The sequence below is a fragment of the Callorhinus ursinus genome, unplaced genomic scaffold (assembly GCF_003265705.2).
Source record: "Callorhinus ursinus isolate GAN/ISIS: 27379988/994484 unplaced genomic scaffold, GSC_fseal_2.0 scaffold71, whole genome shotgun sequence".
NCBI classification, from domain to species: domain Eukaryota; kingdom Metazoa; phylum Chordata; class Mammalia; order Carnivora; family Otariidae; genus Callorhinus; species Callorhinus ursinus.
Genome location: NW_027397133.1, coordinates 4,386,471 through 4,412,054, shown reverse-complemented (window position 1 = coordinate 4,412,054; position 25,584 = coordinate 4,386,471). Strand labels below are relative to the sequence as shown.

The 25,584-nt window shown below is 55.8% G+C and overlaps 1 protein-coding gene across 1 annotated transcript; it reads right to left on the bottom strand.

The window, feature by feature from the left end:
• On the bottom strand, positions 1 to 25,411 carry EML2 (EMAP like 2). Its single transcript, XM_025849778.2, is given in 23 exon segments — positions 1 to 428; positions 773 to 903; positions 1,955 to 2,050; positions 2,438 to 2,491; positions 2,494 to 2,513; positions 2,943 to 3,051; positions 3,285 to 3,373; positions 3,640 to 3,707; positions 6,227 to 6,358; positions 8,643 to 8,768; positions 8,918 to 9,072; positions 11,660 to 11,759; positions 12,747 to 12,881; positions 13,775 to 13,870; positions 15,265 to 15,375; positions 15,482 to 15,551; positions 16,061 to 16,210; positions 19,410 to 19,539; positions 19,738 to 19,766; positions 21,663 to 21,767; positions 21,958 to 22,081; positions 22,165 to 22,383; positions 25,111 to 25,411. Coding segments are annotated over 23 exon segments (2,547 nt in total). The 5' UTR covers positions 25,283 to 25,411; the 3' UTR covers positions 1 to 302.
• Between the last annotated feature and the right edge of the window lie 173 nt (positions 25,412 to 25,584).

Genomic DNA, 25,584 nt, shown 5'->3' with positions numbered 1-25,584 from the left:
TCTGCGTCAGTGCATGTGTCTTTATTTTTTGGGTGATATAAAAGAATAAACTTAAAAAAAAAAAAACAACTCCAAGTCAAATGCCTTAATGGATCCCCCAAAGCAATGTGACCCCTCTTCCCACCCCGATAAATAGAGACTTCTGTCAGTCTCCCCTCCCGCCCCCATAACCCCCTCTGCTATAGACATACTCTGGGTATATATTACTCTACTCGGCAATAGACATCTCCCGAAAATACAGTTCCAGCCCTGCCACCTGACTCTCCCCTGGCCCCAAGTCCCTGGGACTCTCCTTCCCCACATCAGACCACCCGCCACTGCAGCACACTGGTATCCTTGCCCCCCGTGGTCAGGGCCACGCTGTCATCCCACAAGAAGGCCACATTTGTCACATGGCTGCTGTGTCCGCCGTATTTGTGGCTGAGGGCCTGGGAGAGGGAGAGAAAGAAGTGAAAGAAGGTGATCTGTCACGTTCATGGCCGGAGCCCCTGTGCCAGGCACACAGTAGGGGCTCAGTGACTGTTTCTGGCGGAAATAAGGATCAGGGAACCAAAGAGCCCCGAATCGCAGACACTCGGAGCTGAGCGTTAGTGCTAGAGACTGAAAGTTACCGACTTTGAGGTTCAAGAACAACCCTTGGGATCATGTCACGGCCTTCCTTGTACAGATGGGGAAACTGAGGCCTGGGGAGTGTTGCCTCACTCTCGCCCCCAAGGCTGCTTGTCACCTCCACCCTGCCAGACTCCCCGGGGGGGGGGGATGGGGGACTCACTCGGGGCTGACAGCAGGGGTAACTGAACAGGTGGACTTTGCCAAAGTCATCAGCTGAAGCCAGCAACTTCCCGTCATGGGAGCGGGCCACGGCGTTGATGTCAGTACCATCTGCTCCTTCAGACCAGATCCCTGTGGGCAAGATGAGGGGTGGGTGGGGGTGAGAGGTCAGCTGGGGTCAGGGACCCCTGAGGTGAGCAGGCCCCAGCCTCCCTGCCTTCCTCCCACCTAGCTTGTCTCTGGCCAGGGATGAGAATTGGAATGATCTCTTTTTATTTATTTATTTTATTTTATTATTTTTTAAAGATTTTATTGATTTATTTGATAAAGAGAGAGAGAGCATAAGCAGGGGGAGGAGCAGAGGGAGAAACAGACTCCCCGCTGAGCAGGGAGCCCGACATGGGGCTCGATCCCAGAACCCTGAGATCATGACCCGAGCCAAAGGCAGCCGCTGAACCGACTGAGCCACCCAGGCGCCCTGGAATGATCTTTTTTAAATGTGTAATTGACCCCGGCCTTCCACTGCTCAAACCCCTTCTGTGGCTCCCTGGTGGCCTTGGGAGAAAGCCCAGGACACTGCCGCTGCTGTTGTTGTTGTTATTTTTTTAATTTTTAAGTTTAATTTATCTAAGTCATCGCTACACCCCAGGTGGGGCTCGAACTCACGACCCTGAGATCAAGAGCTGCATGCTCTTCCGACTGAGCCAGTCAGGCACCCCAGAAAGCCCAGGCTTCTTAGCATGACCCCCAGGCTCTGGCCCACGCTGCTCCAGCCTCCTCCTCCCTGGGGCACCCCTTGGACTTCGCAATGATTTACCCCTCCTGCCTTCTTGGATTTCTCCAAATGCCTTTGTGGGAGATGTGCTATGAATCCCTAGGCCCTGGGACTGCTTTCCTTCCTCACTGCCTCCTCATCCTCTAGGTCCAGCTTCAATAGCCCTTCCTCCAGGAAGCTTTCCCTGACTCCCTCCCATGCTGGGCTCACGTGGCAGCCCAGTCTCAACCCAGTCGACTCTGGGTTGTCTGGGGACAGGTCTGTCTCCTTCACTGGACTGTGAAGCTCATGAAGGCAGGGACCAAGCTGGGCCCAGGGATAACCAATAAGAGACTCCCAAGACCACCAGTCAAGGATGTTTCTTGGAACTCCTGCCCTTGGTGGGACCTCCCCCATTCCAGAACTTACCGAATACCCCAAATCCCAGGACACAAGTGGCCGTGGCCCATTCCACGTTCCTCACAGCATCTGCACTGGTGATCTGCTTACAGGTGGCCGGGTCCCCTGGGGTAGAAAACAGGGGGGTGTGAGGGGCTCAGAGCAGTTACTTACTTAACCCATGCATTTCACAGTCCAGGGGCATGGAGGTCTGAGACAGGAGACTAGGGTCCTAGGACTCATTCCACCTCTCCAGACTTGGATGAAGGCGCTAGATCCTGGGTGGTGACATCCCAGGCCTGAGCAGGGGTATCTGCTCAGAAACCTGTGCCCCACCCATCGAACCACAAAGGGGAGCAAATCCGAAGCCAGGAGACCGATCAGTGAGAACAGCCCCTGACACAGGAGCCAGAGGAGAGAGGCCAGAAAGCCCTGCCCCCCTTCCGGGAAGTCTACGTAAATCGCACACGGAAACAGGGAAGGGGGGGGGGCTTTGGCTTTCAGAGTACTCACAGTACAGAATCTCGTAGTCCCCAGAGTTGGTGACAAAGCAGCTGCTGTCCTGGGCCATTCCAGTTTTATTACCCACCTGGATTGGGCCCGGGGGGGGGGGGGGGGGGGAGGGGTAGAGTTAGAGCTGGACGGGGTGGGATTAGACCTGGAGAGGTGGAAGGCAAAATACAGAGGTAGGGTGAGAACACGAGGGGGCCAAAGGAAGGATACACGGCCTTTGGAGCGTGGGGGCGGGGCCAGACTACCATGGGCGGGGCCAGACTGATGGGCGGGGCCAGACAGAAAGGGCTTAGAACACAGGGGGGTTTAGAACAGGTGGGTACGGCTAGACACAGAGGGGCGGGCTTATAACACGGGGTGGGGAGGGGGCAATGTGTGGGCGGGGCTAAGACTCCTTGAAGTGATCAGGGCAGAGTCAGTAGCGTTGAAGCTGTGTTCCCTTGAAGGAGAAAATTGGTTAATTCTGCAGCCCCTGGACGGGGTGGCGGCGCGGGCTGGGGGCCACTGCCCACTCACCGAGCACTTGCCCAGGCGGCTGACCTTGCGGCCGCCCTGGTCCACCGTGTACACGTACACCAAGTTGTCGTGGGAGCCCACGGTCAGGTACGCCCCGTCTGGGGGAGGGGGAGGGGGGCTATGAGGAGGCACCCAGGCTCTACCCCCTTCTCTCTCAGACTCAGCCCCCCCGCTATTCCAGACTCCTCAGCTGTCCCAAGCTCCGTCCCCACTACAATCCTAGACCGGCCCCTAGGCCTTGCCACACAGGCGCCATGCCTTCCCCCTGCTAGTGACTGAGCCTCACTTCCCAAGCCTGGCTTCTCCAAGATCCCTGGGCCCCGCTGCTTACCTGGAGAGAAGCTGACCACTGAGATCTGTTCATTGCCATCGGTGTGGATAGCCACCAGGTCATGGGTCTCCGTGTCCAGGAGCAGCCATCTTTAAGGAGAAGGCATGATTGGGGAAGGGGATGTGAGCTGATCTAGTGGGGGGACGGGCAGCAATCTGTAGGGCCTAAGGGAGAGACCCCCAAAAAAATGTGGAAGAGAGGCTGACTCCAGACAAATGCTGGGAGAACAGCTTGGTGAACAGTCTCTTAATTAGATTCTGTAGGCTCTGGGGACATAGGGTAGGGGGATGGGTGTCAAGGGACAGTTCTCAGGGACAGCAGAGAAGCTCTCCCCAAATGCCCAACTCAGCTTTACCTGCCAGTCACCGTGCCCACGGCCAGGACAGAGCCACTGGGGTGGAAGCCAGCAGAACAGGCAGGGTCCTGAGAGGAGAGAGGAGACAGGGATGAGAACGGGGGTCTCCAGTCTATCTGGCCATTGTTCCCCAACCTCAGAGCTACCACAGATGTTCCCAAACCACCCTCCCTTCCTGTACCATGTCACCTCAAACAGAAAACATTCCCGCTGTCACTATTAACTGGAGCCTTTCATACTCCTGGGCTAAATTCCCACAGCTTTACTCACCCGTGACTTCCATAGGTAACTTTCTAGAAGTGAGATTGTTGGGACTCAGGGTATCCCTTTTTTTTTTTAAGACCTTTGATAGATAATGCCAACTTGCTTTCCATAAAATTCTATCAACTCAGGGGAGCCTGGGTGGCTCAGTCGTTAAGCGTCTGCCTTCAGCTCAGGTCGTGATCCCAGCGTCCTGGGATCGAGCCCCGCATCGGGCTCCCTGCTTGGCCGGAAGCCTGCTTCTCCCTCTCCCACTCCCCCCTGCTTGTGTTCCCTCTCTCACTGTGTCTCTCTCTGTCAAATAAATAAATAAAATCTTAAAAAAAAAAATTCTATCAACTTCTCACCAGGCATGTCCAAGAGCCAGTTTTCCCACATCTTTGTGAAACACCCAGCAATAGGTATTTCCATTTTTTGAATGTTGGGGGCATTTGGTTGTTTCCCAGGCAATGTAGCACCCTGGAATCAGGGTTGGTTGGTTGGTTGGTTGACACGGTGGCTCTGACACTTCCTCGTTATGTGACATCAAATAACCTTCCCTGTCCGAGCCTCGGCTGCCTCATCTGGCAAAGGCAGAACATCAATCCTTCACAGGATTGTTATAAGCAAGATGTAAAGTCCTTAGAAGAGTAGGCTGGTAAGCCAGATGGCGTACAGGAAGCACTCCACAGAGGCTGATTATAATTACACAGTGAGGATGGGCGAGTGATTTTTTAACCTTTCTGTGCCTCTTTCCAAGTGGGAATCGGTTATCCCCACTGCCTTGTGGAGGTCGCTAGAAATTAAAAGGACAAAGTGGGTAACGTGCTAAGCCAGTGACTCTGGTTGTGGTCGACAAGCTGCCCGACTCAGAAGAATCTAAGGGAGCTCGTTACCAACTTGCAAATCTCGGGTCCCAAATATAGAACCTGAATCAGACGCTCTGTGGATGGGGTGAAAGATTTTGCATTTCTAATGACTCCCGGGTGGTTCGATGCCAGAATGGGGATGATGATACCCGGCCCTAACAATTTCCAGAGCGCACCATGCCCGACTCAAGAGTTCAAAGGCCCTCAAGTGTTCTAGGATCAGCGGTAACCCGGCATTCCTGGAGCAATGCCTCAAAGAGTGGCGCGGGGGATATGACGGACTGATGTTCTAGTGTCCCAGGGGGACAGGCAGGGGACCTTAAAAATTACACTACCCAGAATCCTCTGCAGCTAGGGTCCCACTGTGATTTGGGTCAGACGATCCGTTGGGCTCTTGTGGGCTCCAGAAGACAGAAGGCAGAGGCCCCGCTCTCCCACCCATCACTTGGGCTCTGAAAGCAATGGCATTTGCTACCCTCGTGCGCAGTCGCCAGCCTTGAAAGGTGGGAGCGCATAGTATCAAGGCTACAGTGCAAATGGGGCCAGCGTTGGGTTGCTCTGGGGCAAGCCAGTCCACCAGAAGCCCCTACGACAGAGATGTGTGTGATCTGTGCTTCCCCATTCGGTGGCCACTAGCCATGGGTTTGAAAGGTCGCTAGTGCAGGGGCGCCTGGGTGGCTCAGTCGTTGGGCATCTGCCTTCAGCTCAGGTCATGATCCCGGGGTCCTGGAATCGAGCCCCGCATCGGGCTCCCTGCTCAGCAGGAAGCCTGCTTCTCCCTCTCCTGCTCCCCCTGCTTGTGTTCCCTCTCTCGCTGTGTCTCTCTCTCTTAAATAAATAAAATCTTAAAAAAATAAAAAAGAAAGGTTGCTAGTGCAACCGAGGAACTGAAGTCTTAATTCTATTTACATTTTAAAGTTCACTGGCGAGCCACACATCCTGAACGGGGCAGCTCCAGAGCCAGCCCTCGCGGTGACCCCAGCCTCCTGGTTCCTGGGTGAGGATGGCACTTTCTTGAACTCAGTGCACCTGACCCCACCCTGTAGCAAAGGCAGCAGCTAGCTTCCCTGGCAGGTGGGTTCTGGGCCTCCTTCCAGGGGAGAACCTGCTCCTCCGGCCCTTCCAAGCAAGTCCATAAGCACCCAACTCCCTGCACCAGGGCGCCTGGGGGGCTCAGTGGGTTAAGCATCTGACTTTGGCTCAGGTCACGATCTCAGGGTCCTGGGATCGAGCCCCGTATCGGGCTCTGCGCTTGGGGGTGGGGGGGGTCTGCTTGTTCCTCTGCCCCTCCCCCCCACTCCCACGCACACACGCTCTCCCTCTCAAATAAATAAAATCTTAAGAAATATATATGTATATATATAAATCCCAGTGTGCTTAAAAAGACTTGACGTGGTTTCCGTTCAGTGCGCTGAGACCTGACACGTTGAGACAGGCGGTTCTGTTAGAACAGGGTGTCGGGTTCCCTGTCCCCTTACCTCGATGATCCGACTCCACAGGGGCTGGTGGGACTCCGCACTCCACAGATGCACCAGCTTATCCTGCCCGCATGTCACAAACTGGGCCCGGCTGGGGTGCGTGGCCAGGCCCCACAGCTCTTCCACGTGGCCCTGGCGCAAAGGGGAGACAGCAGCGTGGAGACAGCCAATCCGGGCCCTTGCCCCACCGAGCCTGGTGCCAGAAAGAAGTGCTAGACTAGGGGCGCCTGGGTGGCTCAGTCGGTTGAGCATCTGCCTTCCACTTGGGTCATGATCTCTGGGTCCTGGGATCCAGCCCCGCATCAGGCTCTCTGCTCAATGGGGAGTCTGCTTCTCCTTCACCCTCTGCCCCTCCACCCCGACTCCGCACCTTGCTTATGATTTCTCTCTCTCAAAATAAATAAATAAAATCTTAAAAAAAAAAAAAAAAAGAGGTGCCAGACTAGCCCCAGCAACACACTGGGGCCACAGGGGACCCAGGGAAGATCCTTTCCCCAGAGTGTCCAGAGGATGCTGTGACTGAGCAGCCCCCGGCCCTGGTGTGTGGCTCGAGGCAAATGCTGCCCCTCTCTCCAGACCTCTGTCCTCCAGTTTGTACACGAGGGGGTGGGGGTGGGGAGGGGCAAGAGAGATGCTGGGTGGGAGCTGGACCCTGGGAGTCAGGTGGCATCCAGAAGGTTGTGGGATCCCATGGAGGGTACCTGGTCTGGGGAGTCTGACCTCGGCTCCCTCTGACTCATGGGTCAGATGACTTCTCCCTGGATCCTCAGTGTAATCTTCTGTAAAATGGGACTCATCCCCATGTGTGTCTCATGACATTGCTGTGCTCACTAGAATCATGGATGGAGGGGCGCCTGGGTGGCTCAGTCGTTAAGCATCTGCCTTTGGCTCAGGTCATGATCCCAGGGTCCTGGGATCGATCGAGTCCCACATCGGGCCCCCTGCTCTGCGGGAAGCCTGCTTCTCCCTCTCCCATGCCCCCTGCTTGTGTTCCTGCTCTCGATATGTCTCTCTCTGTCAAATAAATAAATAAAATATTAAAAAAAAAATCATGGATGGAAAAGTGTCCAAGGCTAGTACAAAGTGCTCACGAAATTAGCGCTATATAAAAATAATAATTATTATTATTAACATACACTATTAATAGTGTATGAAATAACAATGAAGAGTGATGATATAATTGTTGACATTAGTATAATGATTAATGTTAATAATAAGGTTCTAATAATATATTAACCTATTAATTATATAATCAACAATATGTAATATTGATACTGTTTTTAGGGGTCTCTAAGGTCCCCTCTTGGCCTTGGGACATCTAGAAAATTCCCCTAACCCTTACTTGCCTTCATGCCCCATGGAAACCAGAGCCAGAGGGAGATCTAAAAGCAGTATCATGGCATGGATCTCAGCTAGCCTGGGACAGGGAAAATGCACGGAAGGAATGGAGGAAGCAGAACCACCGATCAAGGAGTAATTTTGGCCAAGGCTTCTGTGCCAGGCACCATCCTAAATGCTGAATAGGAACGGACTCATGGGGTCCTTATAAACCCCCATGAAGACGGGCTCTGTTACTATCCCATTTCCCAGAGGCACAGAGGCTCCTCACTTGCCTCACATCACACAGCTAGCAAGCGACAGGGAGGTGATTCGATCCCAGGTAGTCACGTTGCAGAATTCCTGTTCCCGACCACCATACTATACTATCTAGCCCCTCGGCGGGGGGTGGGGCGGGAGGGGGGTGCTCACTGGGTGTGGGGTAGGGTTTGGGCACTCCAGGAGGGAGGAGCGGGCATTTGAGCTGTAAGAAAAACAGGCAGGGGCGCCTGGGTGGCTCAGTTGGTTAAGCGACTGCTTTCGGCTCAGGTCATGATCCTGGAGTCCCGGGATCGAGTCCCGCATCGGGCTCCCTGCTCCCTTCTCCCTCTGACCCTCTTCCCTCTCGTGCTCTCTATCTCTCATTCTCTCTCTCTCAAATAAATAAATAAAATCTTTAAAAAAAAAAAAAGAAAAAGAAAAACAGGCAGACTCCACAGGGCCTTCCCAGATCCAGGGAGCTGGGACCTGGGAGGTGCGTGGCCCAAGGTGCGTGCAGCCCGTGGGACCACGTGCCCGAGCACTTACCGACAGAAATGGACAGCACCCCTGATCAGAGGGGCAGGGGGCGGCATGGCTGCAGCAGGGTCCTGGGGTCCCTCTGCTGTGCCAGCAGGTAACTCGCTGGACCACAGGGAGTTCTGGGGCAGGGGTCCCAGGACAGGGGGTGGGTTTATGAGCTGGGTGCAGGTATAGGGAAGGTGAGTGGGGTTTGCCAGGCCAGAGGAAAAGGGATGGGGCAGGGAGGTGGCGAGAAATCAAAGTGGGAAGAGAGATGGAGAGACATGGAAAGGAGGGCAGACGTGGGAGGGGTGCTCACCTGGACGAGAAGTGAGAAGCCCGTGTGGACAGAGCCCTGCAGGATGGAGTTACGGGTGGTCCCCACGTACAGCGTGTCTCCCCGGCCCTCCGCCACGGTGCGCACTGGGCCGAAGTCCTCCGGGACCTGGGGGTGGGGGGTGGAGGCAGATGAGGGCAGGACACACCAGAGAAGGGGTAGGGGGAGACCAGCTGGAGAGAGGAGGGTCTGTTTGGAGCCCTGGTCGGGGGGGAGGAGGTCCCCTCACCTTCATAGGAGCCTCTCCCCCTCCTCACCTCCACCTCCTGCAGCTTGCTGTAGTCGGAACCCCAGAGGACCACCCGACGATCACGGCCCCCTCCGGACACCAGGGTCCCGTCCCGCAGGGCGCACAGCCCAAATACACCGCCATCATGGGCACCCAGCACTGACTGTGTGATGCGGTTCCCACCTGTGGGGGCGGGGAGGGGTGGTCAGGGGCAGGGATCAGCATGGGGAGGCTGCCCCTGTATCGACCTGAGAGCACCTTGAATGCTCAATTCTACATTCAGCCATTCACCCACCCACGACCTATCTATTCCAATACCTTCTCAACCATCCATTAAACCATCTGAACTAACATCTACCCATCCACTTTTGATCCATTCACCCCCGCACCCACCCATCCATCCATCTACCCCCTCATTCATCCATCCATCCATCCATCCATCCATCCATCCACCCATCCATCCATCCATCCATCCACCCATCTACCCACCCATCCATCCATCCATCCATCCATCCATCCAACCATCCATCCACTGATCCACCCACCCATTCATCCAACTCTCAGCCATCCATTCACCTCTTTCATCCAACTATCATCCACCTGTCAATCCATCCGTCTGTCCAAACATCTGCCATCTGTTTTCCCATCCATCTACCCATTTACCCATCTATCCACTCATCTGTCCATTTGACCATCCACTCATTTATCCATTAACCTATTCAATCGACAATTATTTTACTTGAATATACTCAGGGCCCAGCTTCATGCTGGGCGATAATAGGGACACAGCTGTGACCAAGACAACGTCAGATCTTGCCATCACGGGCTCACAGTCCAATTTCAGAGATAGACCTACTCCCAGTCAGTGGCAACCCAAGGTGGTTGGGGCTAGGATGCAGAAACCCAGGAGACTGTGGGACCCCATAGAGGACACCCATCCAGGTAGGTCAGGGAGGGCTTCCTGGAGGAGAAGATGGCTGAGCAAGGATCTAAAGGATGAGCAGGAGTCAGTTAGGAGAATAGAAGGTGGAAAAGTGCTGCAGGCAGAAAGAACAAGGTGTGCAAAGGGAAAAGTGGAGGAGAGAGCATGCACTATCTAGGGAACTGTAAGAAACCTAGCCTGGGGTGCCTGGGTGGTACAGTTGGTTGAGCACCTGACTCTTGGTTTCAGCTCAGGTCCTGATCTCAGGGTTGTGAGATCGAGCCCCGAGCCCTGCCTTGGGCTCCATGCTCAGCACAGAGTCGGCTTGGGATTCTTTCCCTCTTCCTCTCCACCCCCGCCCCCCCGCTCCTGCACGCACATGCTCTCTCTCCCTGTAATAAATAAAATCTTCAAAATGAAATCTGGTGTGATGACATGTAACATGCAAGGGGCCGGGGAAGGCAGGGCCAGACCACGTGGGGTCTGGAGGACCTCAGTGAGAAAACTGGATGTCGGCTTGAGCGAACTACGGAGCAATGGAAGAGTTTGGCGGGAGAACGGGGTCAGATTTACACTTGGCTGAGAACAAACAGAATTCAAGGAGGCAAGACTTCAGACCAAGGACGAGGGAGGAAGCTGGGACAGGGACTCAGAGAAACAGCCCTCCTCAGGCCCTGTCCTTCAACTCAGATGTGGTGCCACATGTACATACATCATCGTGTCCACTTATCTTTCTACCCACCTCGCAGCCCCATGGGACGGACCCGGCGGTGGGTCTGGGGATACGGAAATGAATCAGACCCAGTCTCTGCCCTCAGAGAACTCACGGTCTGCTGGGAGAGACACACCGCCAATGATTCAGAGCTTATTCTTAGCTGTCTGAGCTCAAGGGAAGCTCCAAACAATGCTGTGATGGAGGTAATATTATACCCATACTATAGATGGGGCAACTAAGTCTCAGTCACAAAGTAACACCTGACTCAGGCCTGTCTCCTGTATACCCACGTGCGGGGGGGCAGGGTGCCCGGCTTGGCCACTTGCTGGATCATTTCCCTTCTCTGAGCCTATGGTTTTTTTTTTTTGTTTTTTTTTTTTAAGTAATCTCTCACCCACCGTGGGACTCAAACTCACAACCCGGAGATCAAGAGTCACACGCTCTATGGACTAAGCCAGCCAGGCACCCCAGGAGCCTATGGTTTTTTTCATCCGCGAAATGGGAATAATATTCAGTGCAGCCTTGAATAAGGAGCATCACATATATGAAAGCAAACATACCCAGGCCAAAAAACTCACTGATTGGTTCATGCCATCCATCTGCTGGCACAACCCATTCATTTCTTTGTTCACAATTCACGCAAAGGCTGGGGCAAGCTTTTATTCACCCCGTTAGCCTCTGCTGGGACAACACACCAATCCACTGGTTGGGACAACCATTCATTCATTTACTTGTTCATTCACCTAATCGTTTGCTGTCAAGGAGGACAGTGCATTCACTTACTCAATCTTCCCTTCACTGAGCAGGACAATTCACTCATTCCCTTATTCTTCATTCACTGCTCTGGGACAAACCACCCCTCTACCCACCCAGCCATCCACCCAGCCATCCACCCACACCTCGGTTAACCAGCTCATTCGTTTTTCCTTCAAACTTGATCCCTACCAGGGGATTTGCAGGGGACAAGGGTAGGGAATAAGAGATTTCATGGAGGTGGGGATACTGGAGCTGAGCCTTGATGGGGGGCGGCGTGGGAATTAGGCAAGTAAGGATTCAGCCTGTTTTTATCATACGCTCCACACAAGCTGGGGCAGAGGAAGGCTCAGCCAAAGGGGGTTAGGGGTGACACTGACCTTTGCCCCAGACATAGAGGTTCCCCCCAGAGTCCCCGGTGATCACATCACCACCCTCCAAAAAGGTCACACACAGCACATACTTCGGTTTCTCGTGTTTCTAGGGTAGAGGAGAAGGGGAGGGTGTCAGAAGGTTGAGGAAGCAGAGAACCTCCCAGAGCTCACCCCCTGCCCCATCCAGGACCATGGTCCAGGGCGTCCTCTCCATGCTTTTGGGTGTGAGGCCCAGTGTGGGGCACCCCATCTCTAACCTGCCTCTAGAGCTTCTGACCCCATTGTCTCCCTTGCCCACTCCCAGACCCACTTCCTGCCTTTCTGACTTTCCTTCTGCCCTCTCTCTGCCCTGACTCTCCCTCTCCATCCCCGGCTCTCCCCCGTCCTCTGTTCCGGGGTCCCCCCTCTCCCCATCCCTGGGTCTCTCCATCGTCGTCCCGGGTCTCCCTTTCTGTCCCCGGCTCTCCCCCTCTCCATCCCTGGCTCCCCCACTCCGCCCCTGCCCCTCTCTCTTCCCCTCTCCTTCCCCACCCTCTGTCTCTATGTCTCTCTCTCGGCCTCGCCCCACCCTTTCCTCGATATCTGTTTCATCTGTGCCCGGTGTTCTCAGGGCCTCCCCTTTTGGGGTGAAAGCCCCAGTTCTCACCAAAGACTGGTGAGCCCTGTCAGAGGTGCCCCTGCATCTTCTCCCAGGCCCTCTGCTTCCTGCTCAGTGTCTGTCTGTCTGTCTGGGTGCGCATCTCTTTCGGCCAGTCGGCCTCTGACCTCGGCGTTTTTCCATATTCTCGGCAAGCATAGCACTGCTTACTGAGCATTTACTATCTGCTAGGAGCTGCTATACCCTTCACCCCATTGAAGCCTCCCAACTTGAGAGTTGAGGAGGATTATCTTCACGGTATGGATAAGGAAACTGAGGCCCTGGCGGGCAACACCTTGGCATCCCCATAATCTCCAGCCTCTGAAACCCTCTAGAACGCTCTGGAACCCTCTAGAACCCTCTGGAACCCTCTGGGGCCCTCTGTTTTGTTGTCTGCCTGGGTGTCTCTGCCTGCCTCCTTCAGGGCCAGCCCATCCCCGCACCCCTGGCACTCACCTCAAAGAGGCCCTGCCGCTTGCTCAGGTTGCCCCCCTCCAGACTCCAGAAGTAGATGTGGGATTTCCCGCAGGTGATGAGCAGGGTGGGGTCTGTGGGATGGAAGGTGGCCACCAGCACAGCCTCGTTGGAGCACTTTGGGAAGTGGGGGAGATTCTGAATCAGGACCTCAAAGCCACCAGGGCCACCCCACATAGGACTGCCCTATACGGTTGTGCGGGTTGTGCACTGCAGACCCTACCCGCCTGTGTCTTTCCTATACAGGCAAACTAAAGTACAGGAGGCAGGGCCAGCCGGCAAACCATTACTGCCATCTTTGTCAACGTAACAGCAGACCCTGGAGAGCCCCAACTCTGTATCAAGGGCCGTGCTAAATATTCCAGCCATTAACCCCTGTAATCCTCACAGCACCCTGTGAGGTAAGGCTCATTAGCGGCCCCCATCATGATGAAGACTGAGGCTGGCTCTAAGAGGGGACGACGTCCCTTGCCTTAGGCCACCCAGCCAGGGAAGAGTCAAATCCACAATCAACTCCAGAGCCCAGCCTCTCAAACACTAAGTCTCTGTCCCCAAACCGTGGGCCCCATCCAGAACCCAGGTCCCCTGTCCTGTGCCCAAAATAGGTATGTGACCTCAGGCAAGTAGCTGTCCCCTCTACCATGCCTCAGATTACTCATCTAGAAGTCAGGCCACCACCCAGAGATGCAAGTCAACGTTTTGGACATTGCAAGGCTAAGGTCAGGAGCTGCCTCGCACCGACCTTTCTGTTGGGCCTGGTCCAGCATCCCTGCATCCCAACGTCAAAGCCAAGGCCCTACTACGAAGATGCTACTACCATTATCCCCACTTTACAGAGGAGGCAATCAAGGCTCAGGGGGGCGAGCCTCTTGCCTGAAGTCACACAGCCACCAAATGGTAAAGTCTGGACTGAAACGTGAGTCTCTCTGGTTCCAGACTCCTAACTGCTGAGATCCAGGCCAGTCTCAGAGAGGTACCCCAAGGAGAGGGGATGAGAACAGTCACCCCACCTTGCTATCCACCACCTTGGCCTCCTTGGCCCAGTCCCACACGGAGAGCACGTGATCGTTGGATTCGTCCACCGCACAGAGCAGGTTACCCCCATTCTGGAAGGAGGAGAGAGGAGGGGGCAGAGAAGGTGGGTCAGGATCCATCCCCTCAACACTTTGCCCACAGGGGCATTTCCCACGCAGGCCTGTTTTAAGATTTTCAAAGCTCCTGGCCCACATTATACGAAACACATTCAAATACACTCCCTGTCCAGCAGCCAGACACACATTTTAAAGGGTTTCTAGAATTTTCCTTTTGAAATGACCCGTCCCTAAGAAATATCTCCTTGGGGCGCCTGGGTGGCTCAGTCATTGTGTGCCTTTGGCTCGGGTCATGATCCCAGGGTCCTGGGATCGAGCCCCGCATCGGGCTCCCTGCTCCGCGGGAAGCCGGCTTCTCCCTCTCCCGCTCCCCCTGCTTGTGTTCCCTCTCTTGCTGTCTCTCTCTCTCTCTGTCAAATAAATAAACAAAACCTAAAAAAAAATCCCAAAAAACAAGAAAGAAATTCATCTTTATCTTCAGCTTTTCCTCTGCAGCCACCACGTGGTGAGGAATCCTGACACCACCTAATCTGTAATCTTATATGGAGTAACTTTTATGTACATGAAATTCCACAACCAAGTTGGTAAAATGTTGGGTGTTTATACCTTTGGTTAAACAGGTTAATTTTGATTTTGCAGGGTTCACCCGTCCCCATACACACTGTGGCAAAAAAATAGCTTTTCTCTCCCACCCCACCCCCCACCCCCCACCCCAAGTGTTCTCAAAGGACTCCCTGGGCCTCAGAAAATCCGTGAGGCTCTAATCAGTGCTTCTTACACAATGGGGCGGGGGGGGGGAGGACTAGTTGTTTCTTATTCCTCAATCTCTTGCACATCAATACTTTGGTAGAACGCATTCTGATAAAAATGTAAAATATGATTAAAAAGCCCACTAATCACAGACTTGGATGTGGTGGGAAATGTCCAATTGCTCTACAAATTCCTAAAGGCTTACTGTCCATTTCTGGGGTTATCTCACCCAGACCTGCCAACGCCCATCCTGCCAACACCCACCCAGGCCTGCAGAGAGAACCACAAGCTCTACACACTGGGTTACAATGCCTAAGGGATAAGGACCTTTGGAGAATGAAAGTTGGTGCCAAAAAACACAACAAGCATGGGCCGATCAAACGATCGCCGAGGAGTTCGTCTGGGGACAATCAGGTCATGTGGGTCCCCCCCTGGCCCCGCAAGGGCTAAGGGAGCAGCCCTGTGAGGTCACAAAGATGGGGGCTCAGCCTGGAGGGCCTGGATTTCTGCCAGGGGGCATGGCCTACACCTTGGATGTCACGGTGAAGGCGTGGCCCCACTCCAAAGTTGTGGGAGTTGGGGGGAGAGGTGGGGGTGAGTGAGTGGCTTACTCCTGACTTTGGAGGTGAGGGGCAAATGGAGGGCGGCGCAGGACTTACAGATTTGGAAAAGCCCACACAGCACACAGCTCTGTCAAACACCCCCAGGCCCAGCACATGTAAGGTGGAGAGAGAAACTGAGTCCCAAATGCGCACGTGGGGTGGTAGTGGCTGCAAGGAAGAGAGAGGCCTGTTACCTGGGGGGCCCAGCTGTCTGCCCCCACCCCCACCCCACCTCACCCCCAGTCTCCACGTGCCGCCCCCTCCGATCTGTTACCTTCCCCTCCTTTGTGGTGCCTGCTACCTGTCCCGTGGCAATGGTGACCATATCAGGGTGGACAGCCAGGCTGAGAGAGATGGCAGATGGACAGGGTTCAGGGGGAGGGAGGGGGCTCATGGCGGCCCAGGACCCCTCCCAGAGCAGGCCAAAGTCATAAGGCGGGGCTATTCATTCCACAAGCGGTTGAGTGAGTTATTTAGCCAACAAACATCGATTTTGTCCGTTAACAATAAGGGGGCACTTTCTGGGTACTCAGGCTCAGAATCAAGACTCTGGCCCGGGGTCTCTAACTCAAATACCCAAAGGGCTCAGGCCTGGACCCAACTGGTGGCCAGGAGAGTGCAGCCATTTAAAGGGGCTGTCTCTATCTGGCTCCCACACGCTGTGGGATTGTCTGGGGCGCCAGCGAGGAGTTTTCGAAAGAAGTGAAAAAACCAGGCATTTGTGTGAATTCACCGACCTTTAAAAATACTGATAAGCAATCCATTCCCGCGCCCCGCCCCCCCCAGTTCAGCCTGTAGGCCAAGCAAAGGCCTGGCCCCGCCCCTCCCAGCAGTGCCCCTCCCAGGCTTTTACCATTTGATGTCATCATTGTGTCCCAGGTAATGCCGCTGTCTCTGCTCTTCCACGCTGTACAGCACGGCCACGGAGGCCACGAAATACACTATCTCGCCGGTGGGTAGCAGGTAAAGGTTGGCCCGACAGTCTCGGCCGCGGTAGCCATGGCTGGAGATGCCCGGGGCAGGTCAAGGAGCCTGTTTTACACCGCACATGCGCACTGACCGCCAGACTCAAGAACTGGGCTTAGGCTTTCCTGCTGCCACTCAGATCCCCCGGCGACGGGGGTGGAGGGGTGTGTGTGGGGTGATGGTATTCCCCCCCAACAATATGTCCACCAAAATATTAACCCTCGGAACCGGTGCACGAACCCTTCCCACTGACTTGGGAAAGGAGTCTTTGCAGATACAATTAAGGATCTCAAGATGAGATTATCCTGAATTACCTGGGTGGGTCCTAAATCCAAAGACAAAAGTGCCCTTGTAAAGAGTCAGAGAGGAAAAGACGTGAACACCGCGGGGGCTGTGGGATGGGACCCACAGGAAAATCAGAGACTGGAGTGATGTGGAGCGGCTACAGGCCAAAAAGCCCCAACGGGCTGCCGGCAGCCACGAAAAGCCAGGAGACAGACATGGGACAGGTTCTCCCCCAGAGCCTCCAGAGCGAGTACGGCCCCGCCAGCACCTTGACTTTGGATTTCTGGCCTCCGAGAAACTGTGAGAGAAACTTTTTCTGTTTCAAGCCACCAAGTTTGTGGTAATTCGTTACAGCAGTCACAGAACACCAATATAACCCCCGCGCCCCTCTCTCCAGAAGGATCCTGTTAAGACCTGTTAACGCTGTTAGCTCACATCTGCTCCAACCTTCCCATGGGTCCCAAGTAACTCAGAGCAAAAGTCAAAATCCTTACGAAAGTCTGGGCAGGAGGCCCGGCCCGATGTGGGCCCGATTCCTCATTCCTCAGGCAGGCTCCACTCACACTGGCTTCCTCTCTGTTCTCACCTCAGGTCCTTTGGGTCTCTGCTCCACTGTCAGCTCCTCAGAGAGGCCTTTCCTGCCCTTGCTATTTAGAACTGCAAACTCATGCACCCTCACTGCCTCCCCTCCCCTCCCCCACTCACGTTTCCGTCATACACTCATCAGAATCCCACATGGTTTAACTGTCTCCCCAGCTAGAGTATCTGCTCCAGGAGGGCAGGAATCTTTGTCCATTTTGTTCACTGCTGTATCCCTTGTGCCCAGATCAGAGCCTGGGACAGAGCAGACATAGGAATTTAGTATATGTTGAAGGAATGGCTGACTCTTCTGTTCAGAACTTTCTGTGGCTCCCCGCATTGGCCTGGCTGGGCCTTTTCTGGCTTCAACAGGGCTTCTGCCCTCCTTGGCTCTCTGATCTCGGAGTCCCTCAAAATGTCAAGCTCATGGGACGCCTGGGTGGCTCAGTCGGTTAAACGTCTGCCTTCAGCTCGGCTCATGATCGCGGGGTCCTGGGATGGAGTTCCCACATCAGGCTCTCTGCTAGGCTGGGAGCCTGCTTCTCCCCCTGCCTGCTGCTCCTCCTGCTCGTGCTCTGTCTCTGATAAATAAAATCTTTAATAAAATAAAAAAGCCAAGAATATGACTCCAGGCCTTGACACTAACCTTTCCCTTTGCCTAGCACATCCCACCTGCTACTCTTCTCAGCTACCATTTCCTCCACTGGCCTCACCTCACTCATTCATTACCTGGTTCATCTGTTAACTGTCCCTATTCCCCAATGAATTGGTGAGTTCCACAGTGGCCCAGACTGGGCTGTTTCGTTCACTTCTGTAACTCTTCCTCTGGGAAGCCCTCCCTGACCCCCAGGCTGGGTCAGCTGCCCCTCTGGGTTCCCCTATCCCAGCCCTGATCACTGTGGGTTGTCACTGTCAAGGAGTCTGTCCCCACACTGGACGGGGAGCCCTAGTAGGGCAGGCCGTCATGGTGACTCCTGGGTGCCCAGCCCTTGGCCCCAGACGGTCAGAAACTATCGGAATGAATGCTGACCCATGTATCGTGACCCCAGAGAAAACTGCTCTACCCTGCAGTTATTTTGGAAATGGGGCATCTGAGGCCCACACTGATTTTTGCAGCCTCGGCTGATCTAGCCTGGTACAACAGCTTAGTACGTTTTGATTCTCATGAATATTCCCAGCGGTCTCGAAGAGACCCTGGGCCCCAACAACCCTGCTTCCTCCAGAGCAGAAACCAAGCCCGAGAGCAGAGAGGACAGGGACTGTGTCCCTAGGATGCTGATCCCAAGCCCCAGTGGGCTCTTTGGAAAAAGCCTGGGCCACACAGTCGAGAGTTCTTTGCCTCAGAACTGTTCTGACTCCCTAGGACAGGGCTAGGTCCTCTCCCTGGGACTCAGTTTTCTCATCCAGAAAGTGGGGGTCATCAGTCCCAACCTGCAGGCCTCAGAGAGCTGTCGGAGGCTGCTGCTTGTGCAAATACATTCTCAGTTCTGCAAAAGAGAAGGATCATATCATTCACCATGTTTATCCATAAAACACTTTAGAACAGTGCCTGGCACCTAAGTCCACTGTAATGAGTAGTTACTATGCTATCAATCCCTGTTTAGGAGGCACATATTTTGAGCTTGGCACCTTTACACACCGTTTCATAGCCTTATGAATCTCAGAACACGAAACCCATCTTTCAGGGCACACCACTGAGGCACAGAGAGGCGAGGTGACTTGTCCAGGGTCAGACGGCCAGCCAGAGGCTAGGCTGCGCTTTCAACCCACTGCTGCCAGGGTTCTTCACCACTTCCAACTTCTTCAATTTCTCAAATATGCCAAGCTCGCTCTGGCCACAGAGCCCTCGTACCGGGCCGTGCCCTCTGTCTGGAACAGTCTTCTTCTAGTTCTTCCTATGCTGGCTCTTAATTGCTCAATTCGTACAGCTCAAAGGCCCTGGCCTCGGAGAAACACAGTGACTCCTCTCACATGACCTTGGGTTCCTGTGTTCCCAGCATTTCCTACTTAACTGAAATTACCTTGTTTATTTGACCACTGGCTTCTGGTACCTTCTCTCCTACCCCCACCCCCAGCCCCCTTTAGAAGGTGAGCTCCGGTTCACTCCTGGAATATAGAAGAGAATCAGACATATGGAAGGCACTCAGCAAATATTTGCTGCCTTCCTGAATCATAAAAGGTCCTTTCAGCTAATCTGCTTTCCTCTGGCTCCCTTCTGACTCCAGGGTCGTCCTGACCCCTCAGGCCACAGAGGCCTACAAGTCCCTCCTGAAGACCATCCCTGCCCCCCAAGTCTCATTCCAGAAGGGCTTTTGTCCCCTCCAGACTGGAGGATGAGGGGCAGGGAGGAAGGAATTAGAGCAAAAGGATACACCCAATCCAGCTTGAGACGGTTGGACGGCAGCTCCGAGCGCGTGTCCAGGCTGTAGGTGGGCGCCAGCTCGTCCGGAATCAGCATGGGCACAGGGCGCCCCCTCAGGAACATTTTCACGGAGCCCTCCTCTGCCAGGACACCCCCAGAGGTCAGGCGCTGACACCAGCCCCTATCCCCTATTCCCTCTCCCCTTCGGGCTTCACTTAAAAAAAAAAAAAAATGATAATGGGCGGGGAAACTGAGGCCAGAGAGGCAAAGACTCCATAAGCCAGGTCCCCTGATCTCCAGCGATTCCCAACCATGCCCCTCCCCCTCTCCCCACTCACCCACGCTGAAGATAACTTCTTTGGTTTTGCTGCCAGGAAAGGGGGAGAAAAAGCGCCCTAATTAGAAGACCGGTCAGAAAGGGGGAGAAACCACTCCCCTACCCCACCGCTCCCCGGAGGTCTCTGATGAATAACGGGGGCCGCGTAAGGAGCGGAGCGCTGCCTCTCTGCAGGCCGTGTGCTTTGCTCGGTTGATCTTGCAGAGCCTAAGACACAGGCCCAGAGAGGCAGTGATCGCCAAAGATCACACAGCACGAAGTGGCAGGGACGCGATCCTGGAGGACGGGAGTCACCAGGGACCCCTCCCTCCTAATCAGCACCGCGCTCCCAGCGCTCCCAGCGCTCCCAGCGCTCCCCACCCCCAGTCCCACAGTGACCCAAACTTCAAGCAGCAAGGGAAGCGGTGAAGGGGCGTGTCTCCACGTTCCCTTCGCGGGCGGGAAGGGGTGATACTCGCGGGCCCAGGTCCCTGGCGAGGGCGAGGGGAGACCTGGGATCCAGGCCCCGCGGGGTGCAGGGAGGAGGGGGTCTGCGAGAGGGTCTCACCCAGCTCCAAAGCTACTCATGGCGGCGGCTGGCGGAGCTTCGGGGCCGGGGGTGGAGCCGGGACGGGCTCCGCCGCTTCCGGCCCTGGGAGGCGCCCGCGCCGCCGCGCCCTGCCCCGCCCTCCGCGGCCGACCCGGGGAGCCGGCCGGTCACACTGGGTCTCAGATCCCGGGCTGCGGGGTCCTGACACCAGGCTCTTTTGGGGGGGGTGGGGGGAGAGTGTTGTTTGAGAACAGAACTAGCGGCAATGTCTGCCTGAGTTCAAACCCCACCTCTGCCACTTCCTAGTAGTGTGGACAAGTTGCCCAACCTTTGCCTCGGTTTCCTTGTTTTCAAAAAATGGGGATAATAAGAATACCTACCTCGCGGGGTGATTGCGAGGATTATATTGGTTAATTCATGTAAAGTGCCTGGAGTTGTGCCTAGCACATAGCACTAGGTACGTGTTTGCTATTATTTGAGTCGGGTTGAAATGTGTGGTTTTGGCCCAGTTCCTGCCTTAGTTCAGGCCCCACGCCCACAGCATCGTGACTCCATCCTCAGGTTTTTACTCCGCCCAGACCTTCAGTGTGGTCCTGCCTCCAGGGAATTGACCACGCCCAACACACACCTCCCTTTCTGATCTGTCCCCAGAGTTGACTCCTCTCTTGATAACTGACTGCTCCCCCCTGAGCCCTCGGGTCCCCCCAGGAATTCTGACTGCGACCACTTTATCGGGATCCAGTCCCTGGGCTGAGTCCCTTCAAAGCCTCCAGGTTGGCTCCGCCTCCTGGTGTTGGGCCACGCCTATCTGTGGCTCCGCCCCTCTGGTCTGGTCCCAGACTCCGCTGCACCTGCTTCTTGCACCTGACACGCCACCAGCTGGTATTGGGCCCAGTGATCCCCACCCCAGGCTCTGATTCTGCCCAGGCTAACACTCTGCCCATGCCCTCAAATCCCAATCATACCCGTCCCTCTATTTCCCTATTCCCTGCAGACACTCCCTTGAGGCTTCTGTCCCGGCCCCACCCCTGAGATTCAATGGAGACTTTTACCTTAATGGCCACGCTCACAAGCCTGGCTCCCCCTTGATTTCCACTGTGGCTTACCCAAAGGATCCTAACCACTCACTTCTCCTAAGTCCTAGTGCAGCCTCTTAAGGCTTGACCACGCCCCTCGATGTGGCTGCGCCTTTCCAGGCCCTCCCCTTGGACCATGCTCTCTCAAGATTGGTCTCTCCAAGCCTCCGTCACAGTCCCCGCATTCGGAACTCCAGGGTCTCGCTCTAAGTTATCACCTCGTGGCCTGCGGCATCACCAGAAATTCCCCATCCCCTTTCCCATGCCTTTCTGGGGTCCTGGCCGCACCCTCTGGGACATAACCCCACCCCAGACACCTACCCTTCCTTTTTGGCGCTACAATTGCTGCTAGAAGATGTGGTGCGGCTGCGGGGGTCCTCGCGGCGCACCGAGGCGAGGCGCTCTGGTGACAAATAGCGGCGGGCACTGCGAAGAGAGAGCACACAGTTAGGAGCCTGTGAGGTTAGCAGGCCAGTGTTAGAGGAGGGCGAGAACCTCCTGGCACTTCCCATTGCTGGAGTTCGGGCACCTGAGCCCACCCCCTCGCCGTATAAACAATACTCCGTCTCCCACAGGGTCTTGGAGGAGGCTAGGGACCCCGGCTTCCGTGCCTCACCTGCGCCCGGAGGTCGCCTCCTTCTTGGGGGAGGATGGGGAGGTGGCATAGCCGCCCACGCGCCGCGGGGGCCCCGCGCCATTGAGAGGCGTCCTGGTGGGAAGGCCTTTCAAGAGCTGACACACTAGAGGAAGAGGATACGGTTAGAGGACAGAAGTAGTGCGTATGACCTCTCCCCATCTCATCCCCCTGGTCTAGCAAAGATACCCGAGGCTGTGGTGCCTAAGCGTGGAGGCGCTCGGCCCTTGGGGGTTCCCCGCGCGCGCAGCGCAGCACCCTGCTCTTCGCATGCCCGCAGGCGACGCAACGCGTCAGCCAGCGCCGCCTTGAGGACCGCGAGCTCGTCTTCCTGCAGCTGCAGCCGCTGCTCCAGCGCCGACACGCGGTCGTCCACCTCCATGCCGCTCGTGCCCGACAAATTGTCATCTGGAAGGAAGGACAGCGCGGGCTGCGGGGGCCACCCCGGAACTCCAAGGCTCAAGGTGTTCCCCCGCGTCCCCTACCCCCCGCCACCTTCCCGAGTTAAAGCGGGACCAGCCGCCCCCCCTTCCTCTCCCTCAACCTGAGGCTTGAGGACGCTCGCAGATGGGCCAGGAAGAGGGCCCCGAGGGAGAAGGAAATCCCCACCGCTCTCAGACATGTGCCCCCACATTCCTCTGCCCGCCCTGGAGGTGTGACCTTAGGGAAGTCCCTTCCTCTCTTACTTTCTAAGATTCTACCAGTCAAGAGCCTCTTGGCTCGGGCGCCTGGGTGGCACAGATGGTTAAGCGTCTGCCTTTGGCTCAGGTTATGGTCCCAGGGTCCTGGGGTCGAGTCCCGCATCGGGCTCCCTGCTCCTTGGGAGCCTGCTTCTCCCTCTGCCTCTCTCTCTCTCTCTCTCTCTCTCTGTCTCTCATGAATAAATAAATAAAATCTTAAAAAAAAAAAGCCTCTCGGCTCTGATTTCAAGATTCTATGACTAAAATGCTAAATTAACTATGAGTGATATCAATATTTGTATGTTTTTATAAGTCGGCTCCACGCCCAGCGTGGGGCTTGAACTCACGACCCTGAGATCAAGAGTCGCATGCTCTACCGACTGAGCCAGCCAGGTGCCCCCATACCAATATTTTTTAAATGACACCGACTTAATCCTAGTGACACCAACGTTCTAAAATTGATCCTCAATATTCTCTGACGAATATCAATACTTTACCGCAGGTACTAACGTTTCCTTTCTGTTTCGTAAGACTTTCCGAGCCAAAAAGGTCATGCCTGGTCCCTCTTTCCCTTCTCTCCTCACCGAGATGTTCAACCCCAGAGTCGGCTGCAAGGACAGAGTTTCTGCGGCCCCTGGCGGTAGACTTGGGGGTTGCAGGCAGCGCATCACAGACCCAGGAGACCCATAGGAGGGAGATGAGGGCGGGGATCTGACAACCAAACTCTCTATCCCAGCCAGAGCTTCTCTCCTGTTCCTCTTCTCTATGTCGCTTCTGTACCCCACGCCCCAGATGCGGCTCTCCCTGTCCTGTCCAGCCCATGGGTACAGCCAAAGAACTCCTCCATCACCCCTCAGCCCATTTTCCCCGAAGTGGGAGAGGGTGGATGACTGAGGCGTCCCTCTCCCCACTCCCTCCCAGACCACTCATACCCAGACTCATTGCTGGCAACAACCGAGGAAGACGTGGCGCCCAGCCGGGTGGGAGTAAAGGTGGTATCATTAACAGGGCCGGGGCGTGGAGGTCGCACCTGCCATCCCGCGTCGGTAGGCCGCCCCGCCCGCCCGCTGGGCTCCGCAGTGCAGCCGTCCGTCCCTCCCCTCCCTCCCCCCCCACTCCTGGCGGCCCAATCGCCAGCCCGGCCTCGCCCGCCCTGCCCCCTACCCAGAGCCCCTTTGGTCCGGCGCTTGGACCTGCAGAGGAAGGGGGGGGCCTCCCGAAGTCGGAGGAAGGGAGCTGTCAGGACTTAGAACTCGGAAGGAAGGGACTCTCAGGGTCCTGCTGGGATCACGTTTTCCAAGGAGGAAACTAAGAGCGGAGGCTGGAAGAGTGTGCGGAGACTCACCCAGTCAGTAGGTGAAGGGGCAGGAGGGCCCAATGACCTCGTTGCGCCAGGCCCCCTCTTACCTACCAGGGCTAATACTACACACACATTCCCAAAAAAAGGGAAGGGGAAACGGAGAGAGGCCCCTTATGGTGTTATAGGGAGCTTACGTGTGACAGGACTCTTCATGCAGAACACTTAACCCTGTTCACTTAGCACTGTTTCCTGGCTCATGGTACGGTGCCCAGTAAATCCGGAATACAATTAACTATTATTATGGCACCTACTGCTCCAGGCATCTTTAGTAATGGTGGTATTACCTCCACTTCAGGAGGAGGGGAGGAGGAAGGGGATTGAGGCCCAGAAAGATGAAGTTACTTGTGCCTGGACACACAGCCCTGCAGCAGGAGAACAGGTACTGGACCCAGGCTTAGGCCTTGGACCGTCCCCCCAGGCCCCCTTAACTCAAGTCCTCTGCCCCCTCCTGAGCATTCCCCCACCCTCAGCCCTTTTGCCCAGAGACCAACGCTGGTTTCTCCTTCTCCCCTCCCTTCCACCTCCTTCACCTCCTGCTCCCCTCATCTAGGCCTGACGTTCACAGTGGCCCTTCGGGTAGAAGGAAGGGGTGTTTAGGAAGAAGGGATGAGTCCTAACAGGTAGGAATGGTGGGGCCTGAGGATTTGGGGGTACAGTGGAGGCTAAATCTTCTGGTCATCCTACCTGCTCCCACACCCAGCCCACAAGCGGGTATACCAAATCCCACCTCCCCCTAGTCTGTCAGTCCCTCTGCCAGGGAGAAGGGGGAGGGTCCCAGAGGATTGAGGGGGGGAAAGGGCAGAGTTCCAGACCTTCAGGCCTGCCCCCTCGACCCCAAGCTCCTGAAGGTTCTGCCCCCTCCTCTTCATCCAGTCACTTCGGGAGAAGGGGAGAGTCGAGGCAAGTGGGGGACTCGGATCAGGGCTTTGGGAATCAGGGACCTTGCTCTGGGGTCAGGGTCCTCCTGGGGAGGGGGGCGGAGAAGGGAGGATCTTCCGCAAGGGGCGAGGATGGGGGGACTTGGAAGGAGGAGGTTGGGGCAGGAGGAAATGGGTCCTGGGCGGAGCCAGGGTCGGAACTGAGGAGGGGTCTCACCGTTGCAGTACTGAAGAAGCGAGGACGTGTCGTAGAGGCCGCAGAAGGCCGGGCCGCGCTCCGCCATCGCCCCGCCACAGCCACCGCCGGCCCCCCCGGCCCCAGCCTGGGCTCGGTCCCCCCCTCCAGGCCCTGCCTCCCGTTGCCATAGCAACGCCCTTCGTTCCAGCATCCCCGGCTCGACCCGCCCGGCATCAGGCGGCCGGCGCCGGGCCTGGCACCGGGGTCATCCCCCAGGATGGCGAGAAAGGGGGGTCGGGACACCCCCTGCCAGGCCCCCCAACGCAATCCTTGAACCGGGATTGGTTGAGCCTAGATCCCCCTAGGTACAGTCTGCTCCCGCCCACAACCGGCGCGTATTCTCCCTAAGACCCCCTCCTCGCCAGTTTAGGACCAATGAGAGCCTGTCGCCCAGGCCCCTCAGCCAATAGGGATGCAGAAGGATTGGAAGGGGCCGGGCCTTCCCTGCTTTTT